At 35.5% G+C, this 27,553-nt stretch overlaps 1 protein-coding gene across 3 annotated transcripts; it reads right to left on the reverse strand.

Annotated features, from left to right (window-relative positions):
- LOC133171757 (uncharacterized) lies at positions 1–23,672 on the reverse strand. 3 transcript variants are annotated; one of them, XM_061306556.1, is made up of 2 exons: positions 23,495–23,672; positions 1–9,592 (listed from the first exon to the last, which is right to left on the reverse strand). In XM_061306556.1, the coding sequence occupies exon 2, from the start codon at positions 9,558–9,560 to the stop codon at positions 2,052–2,054; it is 7,509 nt and encodes a 2,502-aa protein (XP_061162540.1). In that variant the 5' UTR covers positions 9,561–9,592; positions 23,495–23,672; the 3' UTR covers positions 1–2,051. The 3 variants fall into 3 exon arrangements, with proteins under 3 accessions (XP_061162540.1, XP_061162539.1, XP_061162538.1); XM_061306555.1 differs by lacking the exon at positions 23,495–23,672 and adding an exon at positions 12,089–12,364; XM_061306554.1 differs by lacking the exon at positions 23,495–23,672 and adding an exon at positions 11,176–11,331.
- Positions 23,673–27,553: the final 3,881 nt, after the last annotated feature.

A 27,553-nucleotide genomic window follows, 5' to 3' on the forward strand; every position in this document is an offset into this window, starting at 1 on the left:
AATGTTTTCAATTCTATTTATTTCATAATATTTCAAAGAAGAAAAAATGCTCTAAAATAGGTCAATAACTAAAATGTGGTTAAATAGTCTACATTTCATGCAATTATAATGTATGTTTATATTCAAGGAAAAATAATCCCATAATGAAGCTTCAGTCAGAATTCTTGTTACATTGCTTGGACTTGTTCTAATGTTCTGAACAAGATTTCTTCAACTAGCAACTACGTCTAATAACTTTGAACATGATTTTTGAATGTATCGAAAATGAAAAAAACATTAAAAAAAACAAACAAAGGGGGGAAAATGAAAAGGGACAACTTGGATAAAATTTTGTTTGATAATAAGTTCATAAAATGCATGGCGTATGAATACATTCATACACTATAAATAGCAAGAGTATGAATACATTCTTACACTATAAATAGCACCAGGAATCAGTGGCTAATCGTACAGAACTATAGGAAATCTGACACAGAAACCAGCAATGAGAGAGACATGAGTGGGGGAATTACTAACGAGATAAAGAAGTCCATTAATTAACCAAATTAAGTTAAGGAGTCAACATATTTTAGGTGACATTGAAATGTGCATGTCACCCCTGGTTAAAAGTCGAACATAACAATTGATTTGTGTGCGTTCACGACAAGGTATTACTTAAGCATGTTAGTCATCTCTCTCAATGAGTTTCCGTGTCAGAATAACTTAGTTTTTTGTACCAAAAAAAAAAAAATAGTAATAATAAAACTCAAGTCTAGATACAAATTTAAAAAAGAAAGCAAAATTATAGTATATCAAGCAGACATGAAAATAAGCAACAGCCAAACAAAACTACTCCATGAAAAATTTTCCAGAACACTTTTAAATTAAAGAAAAATATATATTCTTTGAACAAATTTATACAATATTTTGTTCACTGAAAAAATTCCCCATAAGGCACAATATTTTTGCATAGTCAATATATAACATTTAAAAAAAATATAGAGTTGTTCCCCTTGAACCACAATATTGGAAGAAAATTCATGGAAGACAATTTCCATTTTTTACCCAATTCCAACAAAAAAACTGAGAAAAATCTAACATTGTGTCACAGGAAAAACATTTCATTATCATTTAATCTTGACTATTAGCATACTGATGAATTCAGAGTTTGTGCAAAACTGGCTTCCAATACACTTCAAAGAAATCAACAGTCTTCAAGGAGTCTATTCATAATTCGTATAAATGTAAATGACATCATTTGTTTATTTTAAACAATTAGTACATTGTATGTGCATAGATAGTACTATTAATACATATATTAAGCAAAACAAAAAATAATCACATGATTAATATTCTTAATCTGTGATTTTACCACACTGGAATGTATTAATTAAAAGTGGATATACGCAAAATATACTGCTGTCTGCAGGAAAAAGTAATACATCATAAAATATTGATACAAATACCAAATTCAAACAGTATGTACAAATATTGTAGTGGAAAAGTGATAAATTGGTTCCTATCTATTACTAGGATTTCCTGAAAGCCTTAACTAGGCCTTGAAAACTGAACATTGCACTGAACTTACATGCATAAACTAAACATGCATGGGTTTTGTTACATTATTTTAAAAGCACTTGGACCAAAGTTTTAAAAATACTATGATAATCTGTTTTCACGGACTTCATTTGAACACAATGTGAAAGACTTGACTGAACTTGATTTCTCATATTCACTACCACACACATAATACATAAAAATAAATTAACTTCCTGAACAAAAATATATCCCTCGAAACAAATACTCACAAGTACTTGATGATGATAGACTACTTGACTAAATTGCTATACATTGATTATTGCATAAGTAAGTGTTCTTTGTAGTGTATACAATGTATTAATATTAAAAAGTTGTTATGATATTGAAATGACCATCAAACTAGAATCTCCTGATTAAAAGCACTCCAAAATGAGTATGATAAATTGCACAATAGTAAAGCACCTCTTAACATTAAGGCAAGTTTGTATTCTTACTAAATACAGAAATCTTGTATAACATTAAAACACACAATGTTAATACTTGGATCCAATCAGGTGCTGTCTTTCATGATTAAGCATCAAGTCTTTCTTATCAAATTCACGCTCACAGTACGGACAGACATAAACTTTGGTCCTGGATTTCAGCGGCGACTCAGTGGATGGTTCTTCCATGGACTTGGATTTCTTAGCCTCTTTTGGTGTTGTCTTGACGACAGGAACTTCAGGGGCTTGAGGAAGTTTCTCCCCTTGTTTGGCCAGCATGGCATGGACAGCTTCGGGGTCGAGTTTGGTGCTTGGGAAATGGAGCTGGACATGCTCCACCATACTCTGTTCCTGCTGGTCACTGAAGTCACAGTATGGACAGCTATGCTTCCCATGCTTATGATGCTGCTTGGAGTGTTCCCACAGCATCTCCTGGCTACCTGAGCTGAAAGGGCACCTGCTGCACTTCCAGTCTTGTGGCTTTTCTTCTTCACTTTCCATTTCACTATCATTAGGGCTGTCTTCTGCATTGAAGTACAGTTGAGGTTCCACTTCAGGGCTGGAGACATTCATTTGGTGATTACTTCTGTCCAGTTCCTCTCTACTGCTCATCTTGTGAAGTTTTATATGCTGGGCAAGGAGGTTCCAGCGGTCAATGCTGTATGAACACTGATTACAAGTGTAGCGTGCATTTATTTTGTGAAGGTTTTTGTGATATGCAAAGCTATTTTTGTTGTTGCAGGAGAAAGGACATAATTTGCAGCAGTAAATTTTCTTTCCACTGAACTGACGATCAGACATTCTCTGTAGAGCTTTCTCATCGACTGGGCTGGGGCTCTTTTTTGGCTGATCCATGGATAGGTTCTCTGGGGACATCACAGCTTTTGCATCATTTTCGAGAGCATAGTTGCGGTTGAGGAAGACAATGTCTTCAGGAGAGGAGTTGTAGTTTGGCATCTTGCTGTGGACCTTGCGGTGCTGATACAGGAGATTGAGACGGTCAGCGCTCCAGTTACAGAAATCACAGATGTATTTCTTATTCAAACCATGCATGTGTATATGACACTTAAAGCTCCTGAGTGCGTTACATTTGTAGGGACACTGGGTGCAGGTATAGCGGATCTTATCTTCACTGCCCACTGTTCCTGACAGATTCATTGACATCTGCTGTTGGAGAGCAGTGGGGTCCATCTCTGACAGACTGTCATCAGAATCCTGCCCTTCCATTTCTATATCAGAAGTTTTCTTGTCATCCAGGCCTTCAAATTCAGCTTGTTCTAAAGCTGCCATCTCTTCATCAAAGTCTCTTTCTTCTGACATGGCATCAGTCTCTTCAGTGTTCTCATTATTTTCATCTGAGAAATCTTTTATGTTATCTTCTCCATTGGTTGAAGTAGATTCTGGTGTCTGAATGCTGCTCAAGGCTTTCAATCCCTCTTCATCATAGGGATCCAAGACAATGTCATGGTATTTAGTAGATTTTGCATTAGTAATGGCACTGTTCTCATGGAACTTCATGTGCTGCTGTCTCAAGAAGTTTCTAGTAGCACTGTAGTCACAGTACTGGCACTTGAATTTACTCTTGACAGTGTGCTGTCTACGGTGTTTGCTGATGTTGTTCTTGCAGAAAGAGAAGTAGGGACATCTAGTACATCTGTACCTTAGTCTGCCAGTGCTGTTCTTCAAGTTATTCAAAACGGTCTTTAGAGTCTGTGGTGTAAGTTTGTTTTCAGCAGATGTCATTTCCTTCTGAAGGTCCTTAGGCATTAGGTCAATTTTGCTCAGGAACTTGTCCTGACTAGTGGGTGTCTGGTTAGCTGCCTTGATTTCTTCCTCTTCATTCTGGCTCAGGTCTGGTTCGTATGGTTCTCTGTGAACAGCCAGGTGCTTTAAGAGAAGGTTTTGCGAGTCCACACTAAACTCACAGTAATTACATTTAAATTCTCTATCCAGATTATGGAGAGTCAGATGGTACTGAAGCATTTCTACTGTCCTGCATTTGTACGGACAGTTGGTGCAGGTCGGCAAGATCAGGTTGGAAGTTTTCTGTGTCTGGTTGCTCCAGATGACAGAGTTGTTGTTCTCCTCTACAGAGTTGCTGGATTCCGGTACAAATGGAATTTTGCTTGGTGACCGTTCAATGAAGATAGGGTTTTGTGGATGGAGGCATTCATAATGGATTTCAAGCTGTCTAAGGTTGTCCACTCCAAAATCACACTTCTCACACGATATTCTCTTGCTGCTGCTGTGAAGCTTAACATGACTTACTGTGTTATTGGGATTGCCATTGACAAATATGCACTTTGGACACTTGTAGCTCTTTCTTCCATTGATGGTGCAGACCTGAATGGGTACGCCATACCATGTTGTTTCTTCTTTGATGATCAGGACTGGGTTTTGTCCCTTGGCTGCCATTGTATGATAAACTCTGATCTCATTCATGGAAAAATTGTAAGCCTCGTCACTGATGTCTGGGCTATCATTTGATAACCCAGTGAAGGAACCATCCAAACTATTGTTCATGCTCTCATCAGGAGTTGATGGTCCTTTGGAATGCATGTCTTCAGGGTAAACCTTGCTCCCTGATCCGGACGTCAGGTTGATCTTCTCCTCTGGTGTTCCTCTCCAGAGATCCCCATGAGTGCCCTTCATGTGCTGGTATAGCAGGTTAAGCCGGTCTATGCTGTAGTCACAGAATCTACAGGTGTGTCTACAGTTACTGCCATGTCTCTCGATGTGACGGAGGTAAGTGACGGCATTTGGAGCCGTGAATGAACACTTGGTACATTGGAATGATCTTCCTCTCTTGTTGGGGCTGGTCGATTTTCTGGCCTTTTCAAGCAGGGTTCGAGCAACAAGAGTAGATGATTGTGAAATTGGAATGCCAGACTTATTGTTGTTAGCATCTTGTGAGAACTTGGAAAAAGTGCTGGTGCTTGGAGTTGATGATGAAGGAGAACTGTACACAGGATTAGGTTTTTTTTCTGCAAGTGAAAATGGAAGTTTGGGCTCAATGGGGCGATATCTTGATTGATTCAATGCATTTTTGAGTATGGATTGCTGGAAATGCTGTTGCTCCAACTTTTGTTGCTCTAAGAGTTTTTGTTGCTCCAACTCTTGTTTTTGAAGCTCTTGTTTCTGTTGCATACGTTTTTGTCGTTCAAGGTAAGGATCACTCATCCTGGTAGGCAGGGCCATGCTTGGTGTCTCTCCCATCTCCTGCATGCGTAATTCCATTGGATGATGAGTACTGGCATGATGATAGAGTTTTGTGAGGTTAGGGAATCTGGCTGGACACCACTCACAAGGGAACGGCATCAATGAACTAGTAGGCTCTGGTGGTTCACAAGTGGTGGCACCAGTAACTCTCTTGGATTCACTTGAAATTGAAGTCAAGCTTGAGCTGGAGAGATCCAGAGCACCACTCTCCCTGGCTTTGATACTGGAACCTGAGCTGTTCAGATCACTGGGACTTTGTCGAGAGTCCTCATCCATCATGCTGTTGTATTCATCAGCATCTTCATTCATGTTATGAAGATACTCATATTCCTCTGTGTCCATATTATCAAAGTCATTATTCTCTAAAATTTCAGCAAATTCACCACATTCATTTGGATCAAATTCAGGATGAAGTCTCATGTGCTGAACAAGAAGTCCTTTGCTGAAGACATTATAGTCACAGTAATAACATTTCAGGGCATCGTCTCCTCGAGGCTGGTGCATAGCTTCGTGCATAGTAAGGCCAGATCGCTTGAAGCAAGTGTAAGGGCACTTAGGACAACGAAATTGTTGAACAGGTTTTCTGCGATGTTTCTGCAAGGTTCTGTTAGACACCTGTTCAGCACATGGGTCCAGTGAAGAATTGTTACCTTCAGTGGGTGTAACTTTGCCAGCATGGGTTTTCTTATGCTGGAGCAAGGAAATCAGATCGGTTCCTTGGAAGTCACACTGCTTACAGTTGTATTTCCCCAAAGAAGCATCTTCTTTTTTCATATCACCATGGGTTTTCATATGAATTTCAAATGAATATTTCTTGAAGGTGGAATATGAACACTTATTGCATTTATATAAGGTTCTGTCTTCAGAGTCTTGGTCCTCTGGGTAAATGTCCCTTTGAGGAATCTGATATTGGAATTTCCCAGAGGAAGTCTGTTGAGAGGAAGGCCTGGATTGCAGGGTCTGGTCATAATGCCCATAGGTTCTGATATGTTTCTTTAAGTCACACTTCCAGCGGGAGCTGTATCCACATACAACACAACTAAATGGTTTGTTTTCTGAGTGAAGTACAGCATGACGTCTCAATTCTGCAGGACTCTGAGCAATAAATGGACACTCAAAGCAGTGGTATACTCCTTGATTAATGATGCTCTTAAAAACTGGTTGCTGGCTACTGGACAGACTCAGCATCTTTTCGTAATCATCATAACCAGTTTTGTTCATTTCAGCCATGGACATGATTGCACTGTTGTTGCTTGCAAGAGCTTCTGCCACCGATGACAGTGCATAGCGACTTTCTATATTCTTCTGCATGAATTCTGATTGTGAGCCTGGGCCTTGTCTTTGGAAGGATCCCTGAGGCATGACTGTGACATTGGGTGGTGCCGAGTGCTTCTTTAGTTTATTGGTGTCGATGACATCTCTTATGGTACCTCCTCCACAGCGCTTCAGATGTTTCACCACATCCCATTTCCATTTACTCTTGTAGCTACATCTAGGGCAGTGGTAAGGCTTTTCGTCAGAATGGTTCTTCATATGTTGAGTAATTTCAGATGGCCATCTAGCTCTGTACTCACATATCTGGCACTTGTAAGGTAGAAGTACATCAGAATTTTTGTCCTTGTCATTTGGCCGAGGCTTAGAAGGGACACTGGCTTGCTTTCCGTTGTCCATTCTCTTCTTAACTGCATTTATAACAGCCATCTGGGTCTGAGGATTGATGGAACAGGTGCCAAACATTTCATTTGGATCATTTCCCATCTCATCTTCTGGAGGAATGAGGTTTTCCATGTCCCGCAGAGCAGAAGTTCCAGAAATTTTCAGACTTCCTTGGGAGTCCTCACTTTCTGATTCAATGCCTCTGGAATCCTCATGTCTGTCATAACTGAGAGCACCTGCTGTGATATACTCCTGACGATCTGCCTGAGACTGGTCCATCAGATTTGGCATATCAGTATCTGACAGACGTCTCTTCTTCCTAGATGGTTCCTCATAGGACAAGCTATCTACACTTCTTTTCTGGAATGTGTCAGTGTCTATAAGAGCTGCCGCTATACTTGTCATAGGATACCGCTCACCAGGAAATCCTGTGACAGGGGAGAGCACTGGGGGTGATTTCATCATGGAATTCTGGTCAGGTTTGGTGGTCAAAGGAGCTGGAGAGCTGCCTTGTTCTCTACGCTTGTATGGATTGGTCAGAGAATTGTGGCTTTTCTCGAAGTGCTTGACTAGATCCCATTTCCACTTGTAGGTGGAGCCACAGACCATGCAAACAAAAGGTCGCTCCTCAGAGTGGGAGACGGCATGCTTCTGAAGTTCAGCTGGCCATTTAGCAACAAAGTGACACATGCTGCATTTCAGATACTTAGGTTCATTGGGTCCAGAAGTGGATGCTTCAGATACGGCAATGGAACCAATGGAATTCAGTGGCATTTTCAGGAGGTGATATGTTTGCTGCAATCCATGAGGAATCTTCTGTATAGCTTCCTTGTGTTCGTGGATTTTCTCGGAATGGTTTTCTCCAAAATGCTTGTTCAAATCTTCGACATTATTGAAATGTTCTTGACATTCTGCACACTTAAAAGCTCGTTTGTTCAAATGTAAAGTCATATGAGAGCTATAGTCTACTAAAGTTTTTGCTACAAAGGAGCATCTATTGCACTGAAGTATAGGACTATCTTCTTTCTTGTTTCCACTGAGATCAAGACTAGATGTTTGTTCAGACCACGCATGTTCACTTTTAATGGAGGGAGAAGAGTGGGATCCCTTCAGGTAAGGACTGAAATCACTCTCCTTTTTGACAGAGAAGTCAATGGGTTGTTCACGACTAGATTCTATCATGGATCTTGGATACAAGGCCTCAGGTTTGCTTGGTGAGGGGTCACCTCCATTGACTGATATACTGTCTGTGATGAACGGTCCAATGAAGCGAGGCATCACAACAGATGACATGCTGCTATTCTCCATGAGGTCAGCACCTGGTTGGTAACGCTCCACCATACTGACTGGGGTCTCTGACCTTGACCTTTCACTTCTTTGACTTTGAGATGAAGGTGACAGACGGTCGCCCCCTTTTGAGGTAGGGAATCTATATGTATATTGCATGTGAGTAAGGCTGTTGAGTTTGGCAAGCCCAGGGGGTGGAACACTAGAATCAGGAATGTCACCAAAATGTTTCTCTTTCCAGTGTTTGTTCAGAGATTTTCTCCACTTGTACACATTGCCACATTTTGAACAAGCGTATTTTATTCCTGTGTCATCCTGAACTTCAAAATATTTTCCGGGATCCACTTCCTGTCTGGTTTTGCGTTTCTTCTTCTCCACGACAGGTGTGCCATCAGATATGGGTGCTAACTCATGGGACTCGACCTGAGGTAGATTATCCTCTTCTTCTTCCTCGTCTTCATCATCGTCATCATCATCTACAACGTTTCTAACAAAGTTAGGACCATGTTCATCCATCTTCATTAGTTCACTAAAACTTCCACTTCTATCCTTGCTTTCATTAAAACTGCCATCCAAATCGTAAGGACTCAGTAAACTGCTATTGTCTTTCCCAGTGAAGTGAAGTTTTCGATGACGAGGTAACTTTTGTTTATACTTGGTGGCATATTCACAGATGTCACACTCGTATATAATGATGTCAGGTTGATGTTCATCCTTCTGGTGATGTAGGAAAGTTTTGGCACTTGTGGAACTGAACTCACACTGGTTACAGACATAAGTGCGATTCTGAATGTTTCCACTACGGGTTGGTGTTTTATTTGATGCATGGTCATCCTCTGCAATTACGAGTTTCCCTTCCTCATCTTGTTCTTCATGTTCACTTCCAAAGTTACTGGCACGTTCCACTTCTGAGGAATCCATCTCTAGTTTTTCTAACTTGTCACTTACACTGTCACCTTTATTTTCGTCAACAGACAAATTTTCTTTGTTCATAGAATATGAGGTCTCGTTTAATTTAGAATCAGGGATATCACTATTCACGGGAGAAAGTGACTCTTCTGTGTCCTGGAAGGCACTTAAATCGGGGTTTTTATTGTCATCAGATTTTGGTTTGTCATCAATGTCATGAGAAACACTTGATCGGGTCGCTATTTTTTTCACAAGTGAGACGTGACTGTTACAATTAATGCTGTTAGAACTTCTCCGTCTCTTACTTATGGAGTTAAGTATATCAGGATCATTTTCCTGAGAATGTGCGTATTTCTGGTGATTTAGAAAGTCTTTGGGATCAGTGCATGTGAACTTGCACTGCTTACAGATCCGGTTTCTCCCACGGGTCTTTAGTTTTTTTTCATCAGCGGCGACCTTTTCTCCAGTTTTGCGTCCCTTGTCCAACATGATTCAAGAGGCCCTGATGATGTTGTGTAATCCTGAAAATAGACATGACAATTTTGAAGGACTTTAAATACTTATCTCTTTTGAATCATTCAAATCACTATTGTAGTTTCAAGTATTCATTAACCAAAGTGGAATTGCTGCTTAAAACAACTCAAAAAATAATATGGTTGTAATTGCAGTTTTCTACTTTCCAACTCGCTCAAAAAAAAAGTTATAATCTTTAATAAAATTAAATTCTACACCAAATAATATAAAAAATATCTTTATCAGAGTGGAACTATTGCATTTCAATTTAAATATATTCAGTGATAGGTATACTAAAAAGTCCTGGACACAGAAAAAAAAATCTTCATCTTGTAATAGAAGTCACAATATCTCAGAGTGTTCAGCCATTGTTGAACTTGAAAACTTTTTTTTTACCATGTCGTATGTTAAGAATGCATTGTTTTTTATTTAATTATTTTTTTTTTTTTTTTTTGCTCTGACAATGTCTTATGTAAAGATTTTTTTTAAATCTCTGTTTCTTGTTAGGGCCAAATCTGAGAATTCTAGGTAATGAGACTACATCTCGACACACTGAAGTGTTTATTAACAAGCTTATAAACTGAGAGATGGATTAAGATTTTATGCTAAGCGACAGAGAGGTCCGTATGATTTCCTATAATTATCTGTTCCTCTCGTTTTTGTAGCCAGTCCAACTTCCCTTACCTACATCCTGTTACTAGAACGACATTGTTCTTTGTTTCCAGATTAAGAAATTAACTTTTAGAAGCAAATAAACATGTACAAACAAATAAAAGAAATTGGAAGCAATAAATGTTGTTTTTCTCCTGAAGTAAAAAGAACATATTGTTCTGTTTAAATTGTCTGTTAATGATTAAATAAAAACGGAATTTGGCGTACAGGTGTGGCGTAATGCTATGTTTATACTTCTGATTATTGTTTGATCATTTTTTCATCTTATGTAAATATCTTCCTTACTTACTTATATATCTGCCAATAATGGACTCAATAATGGGGATAATAATAAATTGTTTCCTGAATTTAGAATCACTTAAAATCTAACAGTTGACATAAAATTCTGGGATCATGACCACTATGATCATAAATAATTTCAGTAAGTATTGGACGTCCAAATAAACACGGACCATTCAGGTAACAAAGGCAGAAAAGGAAGCTAGAATTCATATAAAGCACAGAAATCTGATCCCGACAATTTAATAAGAACCAATGGTATCCCCTCAACCAACAGCAGAAAAAATCCTAGACTTTGGGGATTGTTTAAACCTTTTTGGCACGTTTTATACACATGGATGTAAATAACTTTGAAGGAAGGAAAGTTAATAGATAGAGTTACACTTTGAAGTACTTTACGACTAATATTCTAAATGTCTTCTAGCTAAATGTTACAAAAATTTTATACATAGATTTCCTGGTAAAAGCTTACATGCATAAGAAAAGAAAGTAACTTTTCCCATTCTTCCTTTAATGGCATACTTTCTTTGTTGTTAAATTGGGGAAGAAATTACAGCCTTGTTTGAATAATTGCTTCTTTTTAGATCATTAAAAAAAAAAAAAAAAAGAAATTCCAAAAAAGGATTGAAAAACAACCTACCATACTGCCAGAAGACTTCTATTCCACAAGCAAAACAATAGAACAGTCCATCATTTGCACATGAGTGCATTCAATAAAGTCAGTATTAAAGGATGTAAATTGGCGAGAAAGTTTTTCAAGGTGGGCTAAAGACCTTAGAAAGCAGTGACCCAAGTATACAGAGATCTGCAGACCGGCCGCCGTATGTAACACTCAAGAGGGGGATGGATTATGTGTGTGATGCTGAATCAACGACAGTCTGTGACACTGCTTGACAGCCGCGATAGACGAGTCACCCGTTCCAAGTATCGCGCACAACTAACCGCAGCCTTTATCTCCCACTAATACTTTCATAGTACATCATATAAGTACGTGTTTGCACTGGTGCCTGAATTTTATCTACTTGAGATTTGAATTTCATCCCTCAATAATACAGTCTCTAATCAGTCTAGCATTCAGTTCAAAGTATATCTATACTTTATCAATAATTTCCACCTGTAGCAGGTAAAGAGAGTCATAAAAAATCATCACCATTATCACTTCACAAAACCAACATGTCCTAAAATCATCAACGCGCAAGATGTACCAAGATTGACTAACATCCAATCAAAACTTACATAGTTATGAAGCTAAAAAAGACCAACTTCTCGAGTCGTATCTGTTGAATTTCAAGCATTGAAAAATTTTGTTAGAGAGGTCAACAGAATGAAGGATGTTCAAATCAGCTGAGAAGGATACAAGGGGCTCAAGAGAATCTCCTATAAAACCACTTAGGTTCCACCTCTTTCCTAAAAATTTAGTCTGTAACCATTAACTTTCACTTAAAAAGAGGATTCCATTTCAAAATCTGAAACTCATTGAAAATGAGAAAAAAATCATTCTTAATTTTCATCCTTGTCCAGTTAATTAGATTATAAAATTTTGCAAAACTCACCATTATGATTTTGAGTTACGAATTTCAAAAGGGTGATCTTGCCAATGAGTGACATATCCTTATTTTATCCAATATTATGCAAAACTTAATTCCTTTTGTTGACTAACTGTATTCTGATGGTAAGCAGGAAGGATTAATGGTCTGATATACAAGGACTTTCACAAGATCTGGGGAACACACATTCTCTCTACATACTTGTACTAAGTATGGAAGAAGAATTTACATTCTTCTTTAAATGGTCGCAAAGGTTTCCTGCTTATGGCATCCACTCTCGTTGGATAGAAAATGGCACCCATGGAAACACAAGTGTTTCCTTCTTGTTGACGCCAAAAAATGAATAGGACTAGCGTATCAGACTGAACAAAGAATTTCATGTCGTTTACAGAACTATTTTTCAGCAGATAAACACATGGTGAATATTTTAAGATGGTACTTATGTTATGGAATGTCTCCTAGATTGTACATGTATGGAATGTCTCCTGAAAATTTGTGCATGTAGAAAACAAGAAAGCACCCCTCAAATTACACAATGTTTATCAAAGAATAGAAATGTATTGATTTTTTTATCATTGGATATACCAGTATTTAACTGTACCAAAAATACACTTTTCTCAAATTATATATCTAGCAATTTATATATATAGAGAGAGAGAGCTTGCTTCTATTCTTAATACAATGACATCTTGTGACAAAAAAATGTAATAAGCTGCTAAATATAAAACACAGAGGTACTACATACGCCTGTAATAGGGATTAATATATAGTGTCGGTAACATCTCAAAATCCATTAGATCATCGAGATCCTGGATAATATCATCGGGAGTCACAACCACCTTACGACTTCAATATACAAACATGTGACGTAATTAGTCAAGATCACTTTGTATTTCTTACCATAGCATTACGAGTTAACAGGATCTGCCTCAAAATCTGTCATGATTGTTTACAGAACTTTAATGACAACAATTCTCTAATTACAAATGCAAAAAAAAAAAAAAAAAAAAAAAAAAAAAAAAAAAAAAAAAAATTGGCATTTCTTAAAAATTCTTTTTCAGTTATTAATTATGCCACTAAAATCTAGCTGCTTTAAGAAATTGTTTCAGGATTTTCTTCCGGGCTTGAAATGCCATGTGTCAAACTATAATAAAATGGAGAAAGTGTTTTTTATATGTATGTATATATAAAGTGTACACCACACCTGAAAGGTAGTTCTTGGGATATCATTCTTTTGTGAGGTAGTGGTGCATTCATGTTGAACTGAAACTTGACTTGAAAACTAAGACATGGATTTCTCAAAGAGATGTTATTTCTGAGGATACCTTATGTTTATTTTGTGAAAACTTTTAACTTTACTTTGGAAAACAACTCAGGTGAAAATGACACCTGAAAAACAGGATACATATCCAAATTAAGTCTTAACCCAACTAAAATCTATAACTCAATACAACTCTGTATATTGAGAGAATTTTTCTTCAAAGGTTAAAATCAAGATTAAAATCCAAAAATCTACTATCCTTTGAAGAACAAAAATTTGTGATAAAAAATGAAAGTACTAACCATTTTAACCATTAGTTGTGAAAAAAATGTCCAAGTAATATAATGATATATCCACTAGTTAATACATAGGGCCCATTTGTAGGTACACAGAATTTAAAGTGGTCATGTGGTACGGAGAAGCTGAAAACAATCACGGCTCTTTCTCTGTCACTCTACTAACACAAACTGACTCTGTCATTCGACTCAGGTGAGGTCGTAGAAATTGATTACCTTAGTTCCTGTGTCATCACTAACAGCCAAAGCATTCACCCTCAAAACTAATGCCAAATTACATGATGTGCCTTGGAGCTAATTCCTAGAAGACTCAGGTAAAAGTTTCTGTGACCATCAAAGACTAATTGGTGCCTAACCTATTGGATTGATTGTACGGCCTGAGGACATGGTTTCAGAGTGGAGCTCTTAATGTGTCTGATGCCTAAACTGTTAATAACCATCTCCCCTGGTTAGAAATACCTGAACAGTTGAAACAGAATATTCTGCATTTTGTTTATTTATATATTCAGGTAAACAGCCTAATATACTTTTAGCATACACCCAACAGTGGTCAACAAAGCTGAAAAAAGGGAAATTACTCCTGAAAACTTATCATTACACCTGAGAGGTTTTTACATGAAATGTTGACCTTTCCTTGCTGACGACATGATGCTTGCCTCACCTGGATATTTAGGTCTTACTGCATTAACAGAACTTAATATAAAGTTATGTAGCAATAGTAGAAATTGCTTTGATTGACTTAAAAAGCACAGCATCAAAAAGCCCTTTGACATCTTTGAAGTAAGAATACAAATGCCACCCCTTGAACTTGGAGGGGTGTGCTAGCTCCTACCTCTGCTATATAGAAATTAATCATTGACTCCATACAAGACAGCTCCGACACATGACAATTGAGAAAGCACACGATTCCACAGCTGAGAGAAGAATTCTCCCCAAGGGCCCACTTTTATCATGCTGGTCTAAAGTTTGGTCGCCTCCTATGCTTTTGGCAGTTGACATTTTTTACCTATGTTTGATGTGTATGGAGATGCAGTATTTTCTGTGCCAGCTACGGTTATGACAAGATAGGTCCATCACCCTCATCAGAATTCCACCGTACACCCATTTATAACCCCGCCCCTCCAATATTGTCAACTTTTGACATTGTTTAGGAATTACAAAAAAAAAGATCAAATTTGCTTCTTATATGATTCACAAATGATTTGTCTTTAGTATTTTCCCATACCTTACAAAATAAATACTTGCCTTCATGATTTTAAACAAGATGAGACCTCATTACAAAATGCCTTAATTCTTCCATCTCCTTACGTTTAAATTCTTAGAATGAATATTTCCTTATTCTTACAAAAATGCAGTAAATAATATGGAAATTAATAAAATGTTATGTATATTTTGATATACAAGCTATATCTGCAGTACATCAAAATATCATTCATAGAAAATTTCCCTATACATAGAGCAGAGTGCAAGAAGGTCACATTGGCTCTCCTTGTTTTAAATGGAATCCAATAAAAAAATATTGAAATTTGATTAAATTCTGTCAATGTAATAAAAAGATAGAGCCCATCATTAACTGTCTACGTTTCTTTACATCTGCAATACACATACATACCAAAGGGAGTCTAGGAAGAAATTGCTGGCACTAGAATGGCAGTGAGGTCTGTGAATTTAGTTCCACTCATTTCAAAACTCTGATAAAAATATTTCCTCATAGGGAGACTTAATTCCTTGTTTTGCATTGAAAATATTCAGGTCTCTGTAGGGCACAGGAAATATGTATCTTTTCAAACTTTGGTTATCTTTTATTTTTGAGAGCTTTACGTTTTATGATCATGCCAAGTGTCATTTTTTTTTATTGTGGTTGACCACGCTTGACAGAGCTTTAACAGGATTGTCTAAGAAATATGGAATTACAACTTCACACCTTGTTGAAATTCTAGAATATTTTGAAATTCTGAGAAACTTTTCTTACTTAGTAACAATTTTTGAATTAAATCTTAAATCCTTTTCAGCTGCTAATTTTGAATGACATCATAACATAGTGTCTCATTGCTGAAATATGACCACCTCATAGTATGTCATTCCAATTTAGCAGAACTTTCCTCTCAAATTCATCATTTTATATTTGTCCGATCATATCCAACTTCACATTCATCATATCCCTACATGATGGATGATTGACACTCCATGCCGTTTTCACTTCATTTGTTGGAATTTTTCTTATGATGTCAATCTAGTAATGATGCGTAATTAAACCATGTTTCATCTGCCTTAATGCAAATTTCAAATCTAGTCTTGTGCAGTTCATCAGAAATAAGTTTATATTAAAGTTTAAGCAGTTGATTATTAATTTTCATTGTTAAATAATTAAGTTTACTAAACACTTTTTCTGTTAATTTGAACATAGACAAGTTGCTGAATCAATGGTAAATATTAATTTTAGTATTTCAATAAACCTTGACTAGAAGCATACAGGTAAAGTACAGCCCATCAGGTGTTAAAACTTTATTTGATAAAACAAGGAACTTTTATAATGTTCCGTCTTATAAGTAAGTCGTAGTAAGACAGAACGATGGACTATATAATGTCCTACTGGAACTGTCAATAACATCATTTCTTCCCGTTTTCCCAATTTACAGTACTTAGATGAGAATGATTTAACAAACTTGTGACCTTCTGGAGAATTAGGCTCAAATTCATAAAACCTTCTCAAATTCAACATGAAAGTTAAATTACAGTATTACAATATATTTTTAATAGCATAATATTTCCTATTTCCTTACTCTACAATATCACTTTTTTAAAGAATGCAATTATGTCAACCTAACTGCGTCTGAGGAAGAAATTTTCAAGCCTAAATCTTTTCAGACACCTTCAATGAAAAGGAACTTAATTTGATTTGGGAAAAAAAAATCTTTAAAGCATGAGAGTGCATAAAATATTGTACAGTCATTGTAATAGAGTGGAACTGGGAATGACAGTGTACGAGCCATCAAGAGGCCGACGATGACTTTTAACACTTCACGATCTCATCATAAGCATCTCTCGTGTAACATGTACCTACATCCTTCCTAAATGCAGTATCTCAACAATCGCAACAGCCAAAATCTCGGAACTTTACTTATACAGCGTTAACCACAACCAACTCACTAATAGAGCTATCGCAATATAAATCAAAAAACAAAATTAATCTGTTTAACAATTACAATGGTAAACAAATTTTTTTATGAACTGCTGATTGAATATTACATGGAGATTATTAAATTAAGACCTCTCCTTTATCTTCGACAGTTCTATCCTGATCTGTAAACACGACATTACGTCTTCTCCATTTAAAGTCAAGAAACATTATCAATTTGATCAAACGCTTTTGACGAGTTCCCACTAATCTCCCTTTCCCATCTAAAGGAACATTATCAAAAACACTGACTTAGACGGTTCTTATGACAAGCAAATTTATCACCTCCTCATCTTCAATAAATGGAAAAAGAAAATCCATATTTTGCAAAGGACATTAAACTATAGGACTCCCAAAAGTTTAGTGGTTTTGTACTTCTATCAGTCTTAAATCTTTATACACCTGAGAGCAAATTATCTCCTGCCCGTTTATTACTGGAAAGCAAATTTGCCATCATTTTAAGTGCTTTACAATTGATTTTTGTTTAGGAAAGTAATTCATTTAACTCTAAAACAAAGCCATGCTATATACAAGATATTAATAAAAGGATATTACCCCCCTCACAAATTAACACAGCAAGATACATGTATCTTTAAAAAACCTGTTTAAGGTTAAAATGGAATTCTCCTCCTGTGCTAAAAGGAAAGAATTAAATACACCTTACTTTTTGGCAAACCCAGGTCTAGACACTCCTAAAACTTCAATATCAAAATTAAATTCCAATCATCCTGCTTATCTAGTTTTTCAAGTATCAGGTAGAAAAAAATGGCCACCTACAGGAAATCTGGTGCAAAGAGCAGACGGCAAGACAAACATGAACTAGCTAGCTACACCTGCAAGATAGCACCAAACCTGGACCAAACTGTGGCCAATTATCAGGAATTTATCTAGGAGACCACGACATGTTTGGAGCTTCATGTACCCCCATACCTAAAAAAAAAAATCTAAACTCCATCAAGAAAACTGAATTTCAGAACAAGGTACAAATTCTAGAAGAATGGTAACTGTGTAGTGAGAAATTAAATTGCATTGAAAATGGTGCATGTGGTCATTTTGGGGCCATCATTTTGTCTAAAAAAGAAGATTCCCTTAATTTTCTGTTTTATGTAAAAACATTTATAAAACTCTATGCTGGAATATCAAAAAAGGTTAAATTGCTATTAAGCATCAAAAAGCATATGGAAAGTTTTCGACAAATTGTCCAAGCTGTTAGTCTAGAGTTGATTTTCCTCCAAGGAATTTTTCTTAAGTTTTTTCACAATTACTTAAATAGAAACAAGTTTAAAGACACAAGCACTGGGTGAAATGTAAAATCTTGTTTTATGGCATTATGAATCATTTTGCCTGAATATCAAAGACACGGGATCTCTTTATTTTTGTTTGGGGGGTAAATCAGTCAAGCACGCATTTTTCTCCAAATTCTTCTAATTTGATGGTCTTCATGACTCCAGGCACATACGTGTCAGAGTCCAAAAACACACATTTATTAAATTTTGGCTACAGATCGCTACACTCCAGGCTCGCGGCCCAAAGTAGAAGCCAACATTTGATTTAAAACTTCTGAAGTTAACAGCCCTGGAACCCTAAGAAGATGGTCCACAAAATATGCATGTACCAGAAGATATGACCGGCAGATGAAGAGAAAAATTTCTACTTTTGTAGACTTCCACCTGAACTAACAAAGTTTTTCTCAGTAATGATAGTTGTTCTTTTTTAAATATTGATCCTCTTAAACATTCATAAAAAATCAATTAAAAAAAAAATGACAACTTTCATTTAATTATTTTTAAAGATCCTTTCAAGAAAGCTTAAATAAATATTTTTTGAAAGCTAATATTGTTTAAGAAAATTTTGGAATATGGTAAATTTGCTATTCTCTGTTTTGCCCCAAATTGTCAGACATTTATGATTCAGTTACAGCTATATGTATCATGTGTTCAAAATCCAATATTAACCCACCGAGCATAAGCTAATTTACATTCCACAGAATATCTGCAAAAGTGGTAACATGTTTCACAGATATTATTCACAAATTGTCTTTTTTTTTCCTGGGACATGTCCCACCAAATAAGTCAATACTTGATGGCACCAGCTTGGAACTATAGATTTCTCCAAAATTTATGAATTTATTCAACTATGAATCATCCCTATTAGGTAACGTTAGAAATGTTGTAGTTAATTCCTTGTGAACTGTTACAAACTTATCCAGAAAATACAAATTCTTTCTTCTTTTTTTTTGTTTAGAGAGTGAGCCATAAATCTTCAAACAATTAGTATTGTAAACTAAACATTTCTAAAATCTGTCTAATTAACACTATGAGCATTAATTAAAAAAAAAACATTAGCACATAAATGTCGGAAGAAGAACTCGTAAAATTTTGTTTATCAAAACAATCATTAACCAATTAAATAAACAGAATGGTACTTTTATTGACTATAATAAGTTCAGATAAGAAAACACTAATTGTAACTGATAACTAAGTCCATTAAAAACAATTTTTCTTACATGTCATATAGAATCATGATAAATTTGAGTTCTTTAAAAGCAGAGATACATAAAATGTCCCTTGTTAAAACACCATTTTAAGATGTACGTGACAAGCAGCGACGTCGCGACCAGAACGGTGCCTTGATGCTTAAAAAGCGAAATGTACTGAAATTTTATGGGAAATTTTGCTGTTACCATTCAATTCTCATGAAAAATTTGCCAATTTTCTTGCTGGTCATATACCTTTTACAATGTATTACAAACCTGAGCTTGACAATTATGTATTTTACCATGTTTAAAGTTTTCCCATCTTTCTGGTATTGGTCATTTTCATCACTACGGAAGACAATAAGAGCCACCAATGACTGCTGTTGGCAGTCTGGTATAACTATTACCAGTACAAATCAGGAGAAAAACCGCACATTACATCAGCTAACTACACTGTAATTTTTGTCATTGTGAGTCATGTCATTTTTTCACATCCCGTGTTTAGGAATCGGCACCTTTATTTAAAGACTCACCCAAATTCTCACATCTTTTACAACTTGAAATCTTTAAATACCCAGACTGGTTTGGTTACCTTGCAAATTTTCACCTGTGGTGCCTCTTTCTTTTTGTGAGCTTCAATACGAGTAAAATTTCCTCTTTTTTAAACTTCCAAGTTCTTGGACTGAGATAATGTTATGCAGTTTATTAACAAAATACTTTGCTTCCTTAGTTTTCTTATCAATTTGCTTTAAAAAGAAAAACTTTATCTGAGGACAGATTAATGGCATATTGATTTGGACTCCAGGATAAAGATATGACAGAGTAAGAATCTGGGGACACTTCTCCTTAACTTTGGAGTATTTGAAAGATACGACAGAGTCACTCGTGTAATATACAGGGGGAATAAAGTCGTAACAATAAAGATTTGTGATTCCTTGAACACCCACTCTTTTGGAAACTGATTACTGATAAGACTAACCCAGTCACTAGATACCTAGTCACCCAATTCTGATGTCATGCCATGGTCAGAACCAAATCCAACTACCCTGTATGTATATTTGTCAGCACTGTTAGTATTGGAACAAAATATACACCCCCATCATCTTGATATCTTAGCGTTTTGTCACATGGACAAATGACTTCAAAATCTATTTTGTGGACAACAGTTTCCTGAAGTGGATAAAAAAACAGAGACTTCACTTTAAAAGAATGGTCTAAAACACTCTACATGCACATAATACTGTTCTCATATATTAAGTTCTTAATCTTTAAAATGTTTATCTCACAAGTGCAATCCCTGCATTAAACAGTCTTTGAAAATAAATGGCACAATGGAAACCCATTTTATGGATCTTAATTTGTAAATTTATTTACCATACATAAACCATTGTCAGTTTGATTTATAAGCTCTTGTGATTCAATGCTTTTGATTTTATGTCTGTGTACGAGGTCCAATGACAAAGTTCTCTAAGACTTTAGATACCGGTTTATGGCACCCATTCTCTTTAAATGGCAAACTAAATTTTAACACCAGAAAACTGAAAACTAGTCTCTGATTCAAGGCATTATCTTTCAGACAAATATTCTCTGGAAGTCTAGAGCCAAAAAAAATTAAAAAAAAAAAAAAACCCACAAATTAAAGTAGAATTAATCTTTAGTTTTGAAAAAAAAATTCAATCAATGACTTTTCATCTAAAATTTAAAAGCAAAAAATTTGTGGCATTTTTAAGTCTGTAAGTTAAAATTCACCATCTTTTAGCATTAAAGAAAAGTACTTAGCCAAATAGAGGCTGCTGTCAAATTGTCCCATGGTAATAGGATCGCCCTGTTACGGCCAAAAGCTTGAAGTGCCTGGGAACGGCAGCCATTGTCACCCAGGCATTGTGTGAACCGTTTCAGATTTGGCATCTAACAGGGGAAATTGGTATGGTCGAAACAAAACACAGTCTTTGTGGAACAACAAACTTTTCAATCTGTCATTTAGTCATGTGAAAAAAAACCCTCTCTTTAGACTAGAAAAAAGCATTACCATGAGAATCTAAATCTTTTCTAAGAGGCTAATAATAATAACTGCCAAATATAGTGCAGTTTATAAGGAATACTTGGGAGGAAAATGTTGTTACCTCTCACAGAACATTTCATTTGATATGATGAAACATTGCAAGAAATTTATAGCTTTACATTTTTATCATTGAATTCTCTTGGCATTTAAAGACACTCCAAACATTTATAGGAGAGTGTTCTATCTTCTTCAATCCTTCCAGAAATAGATTCCACAGAACAAAAGTTCCATTTTAGTTATTTAGCAGACATATCATAATGTGTTTTCTCTGAGAGTAGAATTAATTTTAATATCATTAACTTATTTTCTTGTGGAATCAATGCCAAGATTCATCCTTTGAATGACTTTAAAAGACATGTACGTATGAAACCATTTCCAAATTAGCATACGATTCCCTCCATCCAATGAGAATATCATATTTTACAGATATAAAATGAAACGACTATATCCTTGTGCAGTATTTTACTTTTTTTATCTCATTTTTAAAATTGCACCAGCTAGCACGAGATACAAACAAATTATGATTCTCTAGAACATGCCACTAAGTACCAATGATTCTCTCTGCCATTCTCATGAAAATGTCGCCCATTTCTTATCATACCAAAATTACATACATGTGCAGGGTTTCTATCACTGTGGCATATTATGTGACATTTTTCTATATAATACACCTGACTTCTCTAAACATTCTTGACTTAAAACACCTTTGTTTTCTCTCATGCTTGAATTAAATAAGACATTCTTGTGAAATCTTTTACCAGATCAGATTCCAGCAAACTGGCAAAGTATCACAGGTTTTATTCAGCAGGTACTTTTTTTCTGTGACCTAACTTGAGAAGGGATTGTCTACAAAGTTTCCAATGAAGATAGGCATCTCGTAGTTGTGTAAGAATCATTTTACTTATGACAAATGTAACGAAATTCTGTACAACAATTTATTCAGGATTCTGGCATACTATAATCTGATAACCTTAAAACTTCCAAAATTGTGCATTCCCTTGAGAAAAAGACAATATTACCTTACCATATCTTAAAGTTCTTCTTTCCCTAAAGAATTTTGTTAGTTATCACTTTTAAGGTTTGTTTTGCAATTTCTTGTCTTAAGCATCTCTATCCAAGTATACAAAACAGAAAGACAGAACACCTGTAAAAATTCTTAAATTCAAAAAAAAAAAAAAAAATGGAAGATATACTGAAAAATAAGACTGATTAAAAGAATGGGCCTGCATTCATTGCAGGTTCCATAGGTATAGTATTCCAGGCTTTGCATGTCTTGCCTGATATTTAAGAGTGTAGTAATACTGCCACGCAGGAGAATCTGTGTAGTGATCGCTGTTATTAAATACAGGATGTGGATTCTTCAAGTACAATACCCAAATACAGGAATTTAAAAGCTGACTTTCAGGGGGCAGTCATAAAGAGACTTTATTCTTGATCTTGTTCTCCTAGACCAGCGCAAACAATTCAATCTCTCAAAGCACCCAGAATCGCCTGATAAACACCGAGAGTGCACGCAAAAAGTGTGAGAAATTTTCTCTCACATTGGCATAAATTATAGAAAACAGCCAAGATTTGGAATAAAAAGGATTATTACCAGCTGAAGATATTTAAAATAAATGGATCTGAAACATTCATTACAGCCATAAAGAATTGAACTCTTTAGGGTATATAGGTATAAAAACTTAATTATATTTACATCCAAAAATCTACAGAAAATATATACCAAGTCTTCAGGGTGTTTTTGTACCTTAACAAGTGACCTGCTGAACTTTCAATACTTTTGCCAATTTCCATTTCGGAGAGTTGAACATGGCAAGCAGAAGGTGGATTTATTATCAAAGGCACTCAGGTAGAAATAACACGTCTTTTGATGAATAAGGACAAATTCCATCAAAATGAGGATTTCAAGAATTCCAATGATATGATTAGATTCTACCTCCAAGAAACAAACATTTGTATCTCATCATTCTTTAAAAAACTTTTCTTAGATAAGAATTAATCTACTAATATTTCTCCTTTTCAAATTAAAATTTAAAAAATCATATAGCCAGAAAGAAAAGGTTGGGAAAGATAATTTTTTATATATTTTTTGTCCTCATGTCCCTCAAATAAATTGATGATTAAAAGGAGTAAACTTACCATGCTCTTTAACGCCATTGAAAAATAAAGATGTGGCATCACTTTTGGCTGTCACAGATGTACAGGTAAAATTCTGAAGTGTCGTCTGCTATTTAAAGCCCCAAGTCCGCAGTCCGTCTGTTTCAGACTGAAGAACCACAGCTTGTTTTTGTCTGGGAGTAAAAAGACCTGGAGAGATGTGTTGAACGATCACCTAATCCACGTAGAAATGACACTAACCGATTCCCCCTGAATACCTGGCACAATAAAACCAACCACCAATAGGAACCTAGATTGCAAGATTAACATGTTTTCATAGAGCCATGAAAAAATGTCCCAATTTCTCTTTGATTCTTTTCACACCTCACAGAGTTCATCTTGAGTTAGAGGGATGCTTGTATTCCAAGTACACCGAAATCTCAACTTTCTTTTGATTAAAACAAAATACCATTACACCATTTAAAAACATTCCCAGCTTTTCAAAAGTACATCTGCAAGAGAATTTAAACACCTCATGTCTTTGTTTGAAACATTTGAAACTCTTTTAAGATGTCTTTTAATGATGATGTGGCTGAATGCAGGTAAATAATAAACTTTTCTCAAGAGAAATGAAGGTAATATTTTTCTCAGGTAAAGAAAAAAAAGTGATACATCAAAAAAATGGAAGGGGGTCCATTTGGGCTTAATTCCTGATGGGCTATTGTCCTGTAATTCCCCCTGCAAGAAAGGCAGACTTAAGAACTCCCAGCTTTGGTCAACTGGAGAACTATACAATTAATATTCTCTTTCACTTTAAAAGATTTAATCAGGGAATGCCAGGTTCCCAGGTAATAAAAGGCCCCTATTGTCCTCGTCTGATTTTCCAGAGGTACGGTTAGTCTTACCCAGTGCCATTGTGTGATTTATAAACCCAGAGAGTTGTCAAGAGCCTTTTTTGGGTGATAAATCTGCAAGCAGATTCCTGCTGGTGTCTTCCATATTCGCTATATGAAAAGAATTCTTATCTTGATATTTTGGTTCTTCTTTTGTTAATTTTTTACCTCATAGAAAGAAAAACTGATTATTGCAATCAGTTATGTTTTCCAATTTCTGATTTTGATTTTTTTTTTTGGTCGATTTAGTTCATTTATTTATCATATCTGGCAAGTTGAAGAGAAATTTAATTTTCACCATTTTTTTCATGTTCCATAATTATATTCAACAACTAAATATCCATTACACTACGGAGTGCCATGTACAAATCTTATGATAAATTGTATAAATTTGTGCTTTTATTCGATAAGGGGAAGAAAATTATCTATTTCCAACAATGCATCTTAATTGAAAATTTAATGTACATATCAATTAGAGAGCACATGCATATATCATGACAGAAAACAGAGTTAAACAAAAATACAGACTTGGTCTAATACCTATCATCATTACAGATTTCAATTTTGCAAAATCTACTGGAAAAATCTTTTCCATCGAGTCATGGTTGAGAGGACATAATTACAAGGAAAGGCTCCGGAAGAGAACATAAGGGATTTGAGATTGTGCCAGCATTAGAAAGTAACCGTCTATATCATGCCTCAAGGTATCCCACTCATGTATAGGTCCAGATTGTTTGTAAAAGCAAAGTGCATCACAATATACTCATTTGTTTATGCAAAGATACCATATATCATATATACATATATATCTCACTTCTCTTATTACTAAATACATTGAACAGCAACATACACATGTTGAGTAAAATAAATATCACAATAATATTTTATTTATTAATTTCATGGTTAAAATTGTTTATTTTTATGTTCCATCAAATCTACAGAAAATCTTTGGGACTTTCCCCCCTGTACAAAGTTAACCAACAGAATTTCAATCTGATATCCAAATCTTTTATCCTGATGTTGCATCTGACTACTTATCTTAAGTTGATCGTCTATTTCATTAAAAAAAAAAAAAATCTTCCTCACTTGGTACAAAACACCACTTAAGAAAGTGACTGCGAGTAACCGACCCAAAATATGCTAACTGATATTTGACCTTCCTCACTTTGACCCCTGCAATATTTTCCATACAGGGACACCAGTAGCATTATCTAATTGGGATTATAAAATTATCTATCGTACTTATCTACAAAAGTTTGGGAAATCATGTGTTATTTGTTTGAGCTAGCTGGTACATCATAAGTTCTCCAGGTCTAAATTTCAAGTGTATGAGAGATGACAGTCCCCAAGATTTTTATCTGTGCTGGCAAGCATTGTCCTAATATTAACATAGTGATACCCTCAAGTCAAACTCCAAAGAGGACGACCATCTCTAATCTGGCATTATCTGAAGCCCAATAACTGGCGGTGTGCAAGCGCATACCAATTTATATTTACGTACCAATATATGACAAAACAAACAGTAGCTCTGATGTTTAAGGGCTATCTGAATTGATAACTGTTTACCATACAAATCTCTGATACAGGCAAAATCATGACTTTAGTTTGGTGTAGCTGAAGTATGGAGATGTTTCCACAGGAGAAACTCATGACCATACCATTCAAAATGATCCAAGATTAAAAAAGGAAAGGGGAAAAAAAAGAGTTTATTCATTGGTTACATTAAAACCTGATGCATCAAATTACTAACTGAACCAGGAACGTGTTGTCCCTGTTTGGACAATTTGGTCAAAGAAAAACGGCCAATAATTACTTTGCTGCCTTTTGACCACCTACAACAAAATGTGGATGAAACATTATTTCATCCTGTCCACTGTGTTTGTCCTGCCTTATGGCTCTATAATCATGCCATATAAATGCTGGACCTTGATAGGTCACTGCATTGGACGTGGGATATGTCGGCGATTGCTATGAATCAGTTTACAAGGGACCAGGGTCTTGGAGCCAGAACAGAACTAGCAAATAATGACAATTTACTGTAGGGCAGGCAATACATATAGAGATATACTACCACCTCCCTTAGGCAGACATAATGGTAATTACTGCCACATCAAATGGATGGGCCACTTCCCTACAAGAAAATTGGACCCTGATTCATTTGTTCTCAACCCTTCATATAATGTCTAACTTTGTCCAAGGCACAATTGGTAACAATTGGGTGTGGATAAAATTGGATATCTTTTGACAAAATATGTAACTTAAAGGGGGAAAACAAAAATTTATAGAAATTTCTCATGCAAAGAGATAAAAGGCTGTAAAAACCAACAACTTTTCATGTACTGACTTATTTGTACTGCAAGCAGTATTAAATTTATGCTTAACTGAAGTTGAATTTCTTTCTTTTAAAAGATCTATGAACCAGATTAAGAAATAGAAATGGTGTGTTTAGGTTTCAATACATAGAAATTTTATCAGATTCAAAATATTTATGATGGAATATCAAAACACAGGATTGCACACATTAGTGATATCATTGTAAATCTGATAACTCTTGTTTGCACAACAAAATATTAAAAGGATCAGGTTAAAAAACTAATATAAAAGATGTTGGAATTAAAATTTACACACAAATCTTCTTCCACTGAGTTTGTAATGTTTGAAGATTTGGCATTTTTCTTTTCTGTAATATCATTCCTTACATGGAAACAAGATAAAAGACTCTCTTTAAGTGATGTCTAAGCAAAGCAACCTCATGCAATCTTGCGACAGAAGCACTTTGAAGTGACTGTTCTACAGAGCCACTATAGATCATTCTGTATTCTCTAAGCTTGTGTAATGTTGGGATCTAATGTTTTTTCTCAAGGAGACCTTCAGTCGTTTGACTTTACTACTTCCTCAATAGATGAATGGTGCATGTCTGAATAAACGGTCTCTGATAAAGAGTAAGACAGGGAGTCTATGTATGCCTACAGTGTACTTCCATAAAATTACTGGACAAATTCATTGATCAATTCTGATTTAGTTGGTATTATGACCCTTATATTCCTCAATGAGCAGAATATAATTCACAATTTCTAAAAAGAATTAAATATTAATTTTATCTTTTACTATGACAAAATCAAAAGTTTCCTTATGACATTATAAATACACAAAGAACTTCTCTGTATTGGTATTAATTACCAAGCATCACTGGGTCCAATGTAACAGT

The sequence above is a fragment of the Saccostrea echinata genome, unplaced genomic scaffold, assembly GCF_033153115.1.
Source record: "Saccostrea echinata isolate AGI-Se365-2 ecotype Australia unplaced genomic scaffold, CSIRO_AGI_Sech_v1 ptg000054l, whole genome shotgun sequence".
Lineage (NCBI taxonomy): Eukaryota > Metazoa > Mollusca > Bivalvia > Ostreida > Ostreidae > Saccostrea > Saccostrea echinata.

Coding starts and splice junctions, on each gene's coding strand:
- LOC133171757 (XM_061306556.1), bottom strand. CDS start 9,560: ATGTTGGACAAGGGACGCAAAACTGGAGAAAAGGTCGCCGCTGATGAA.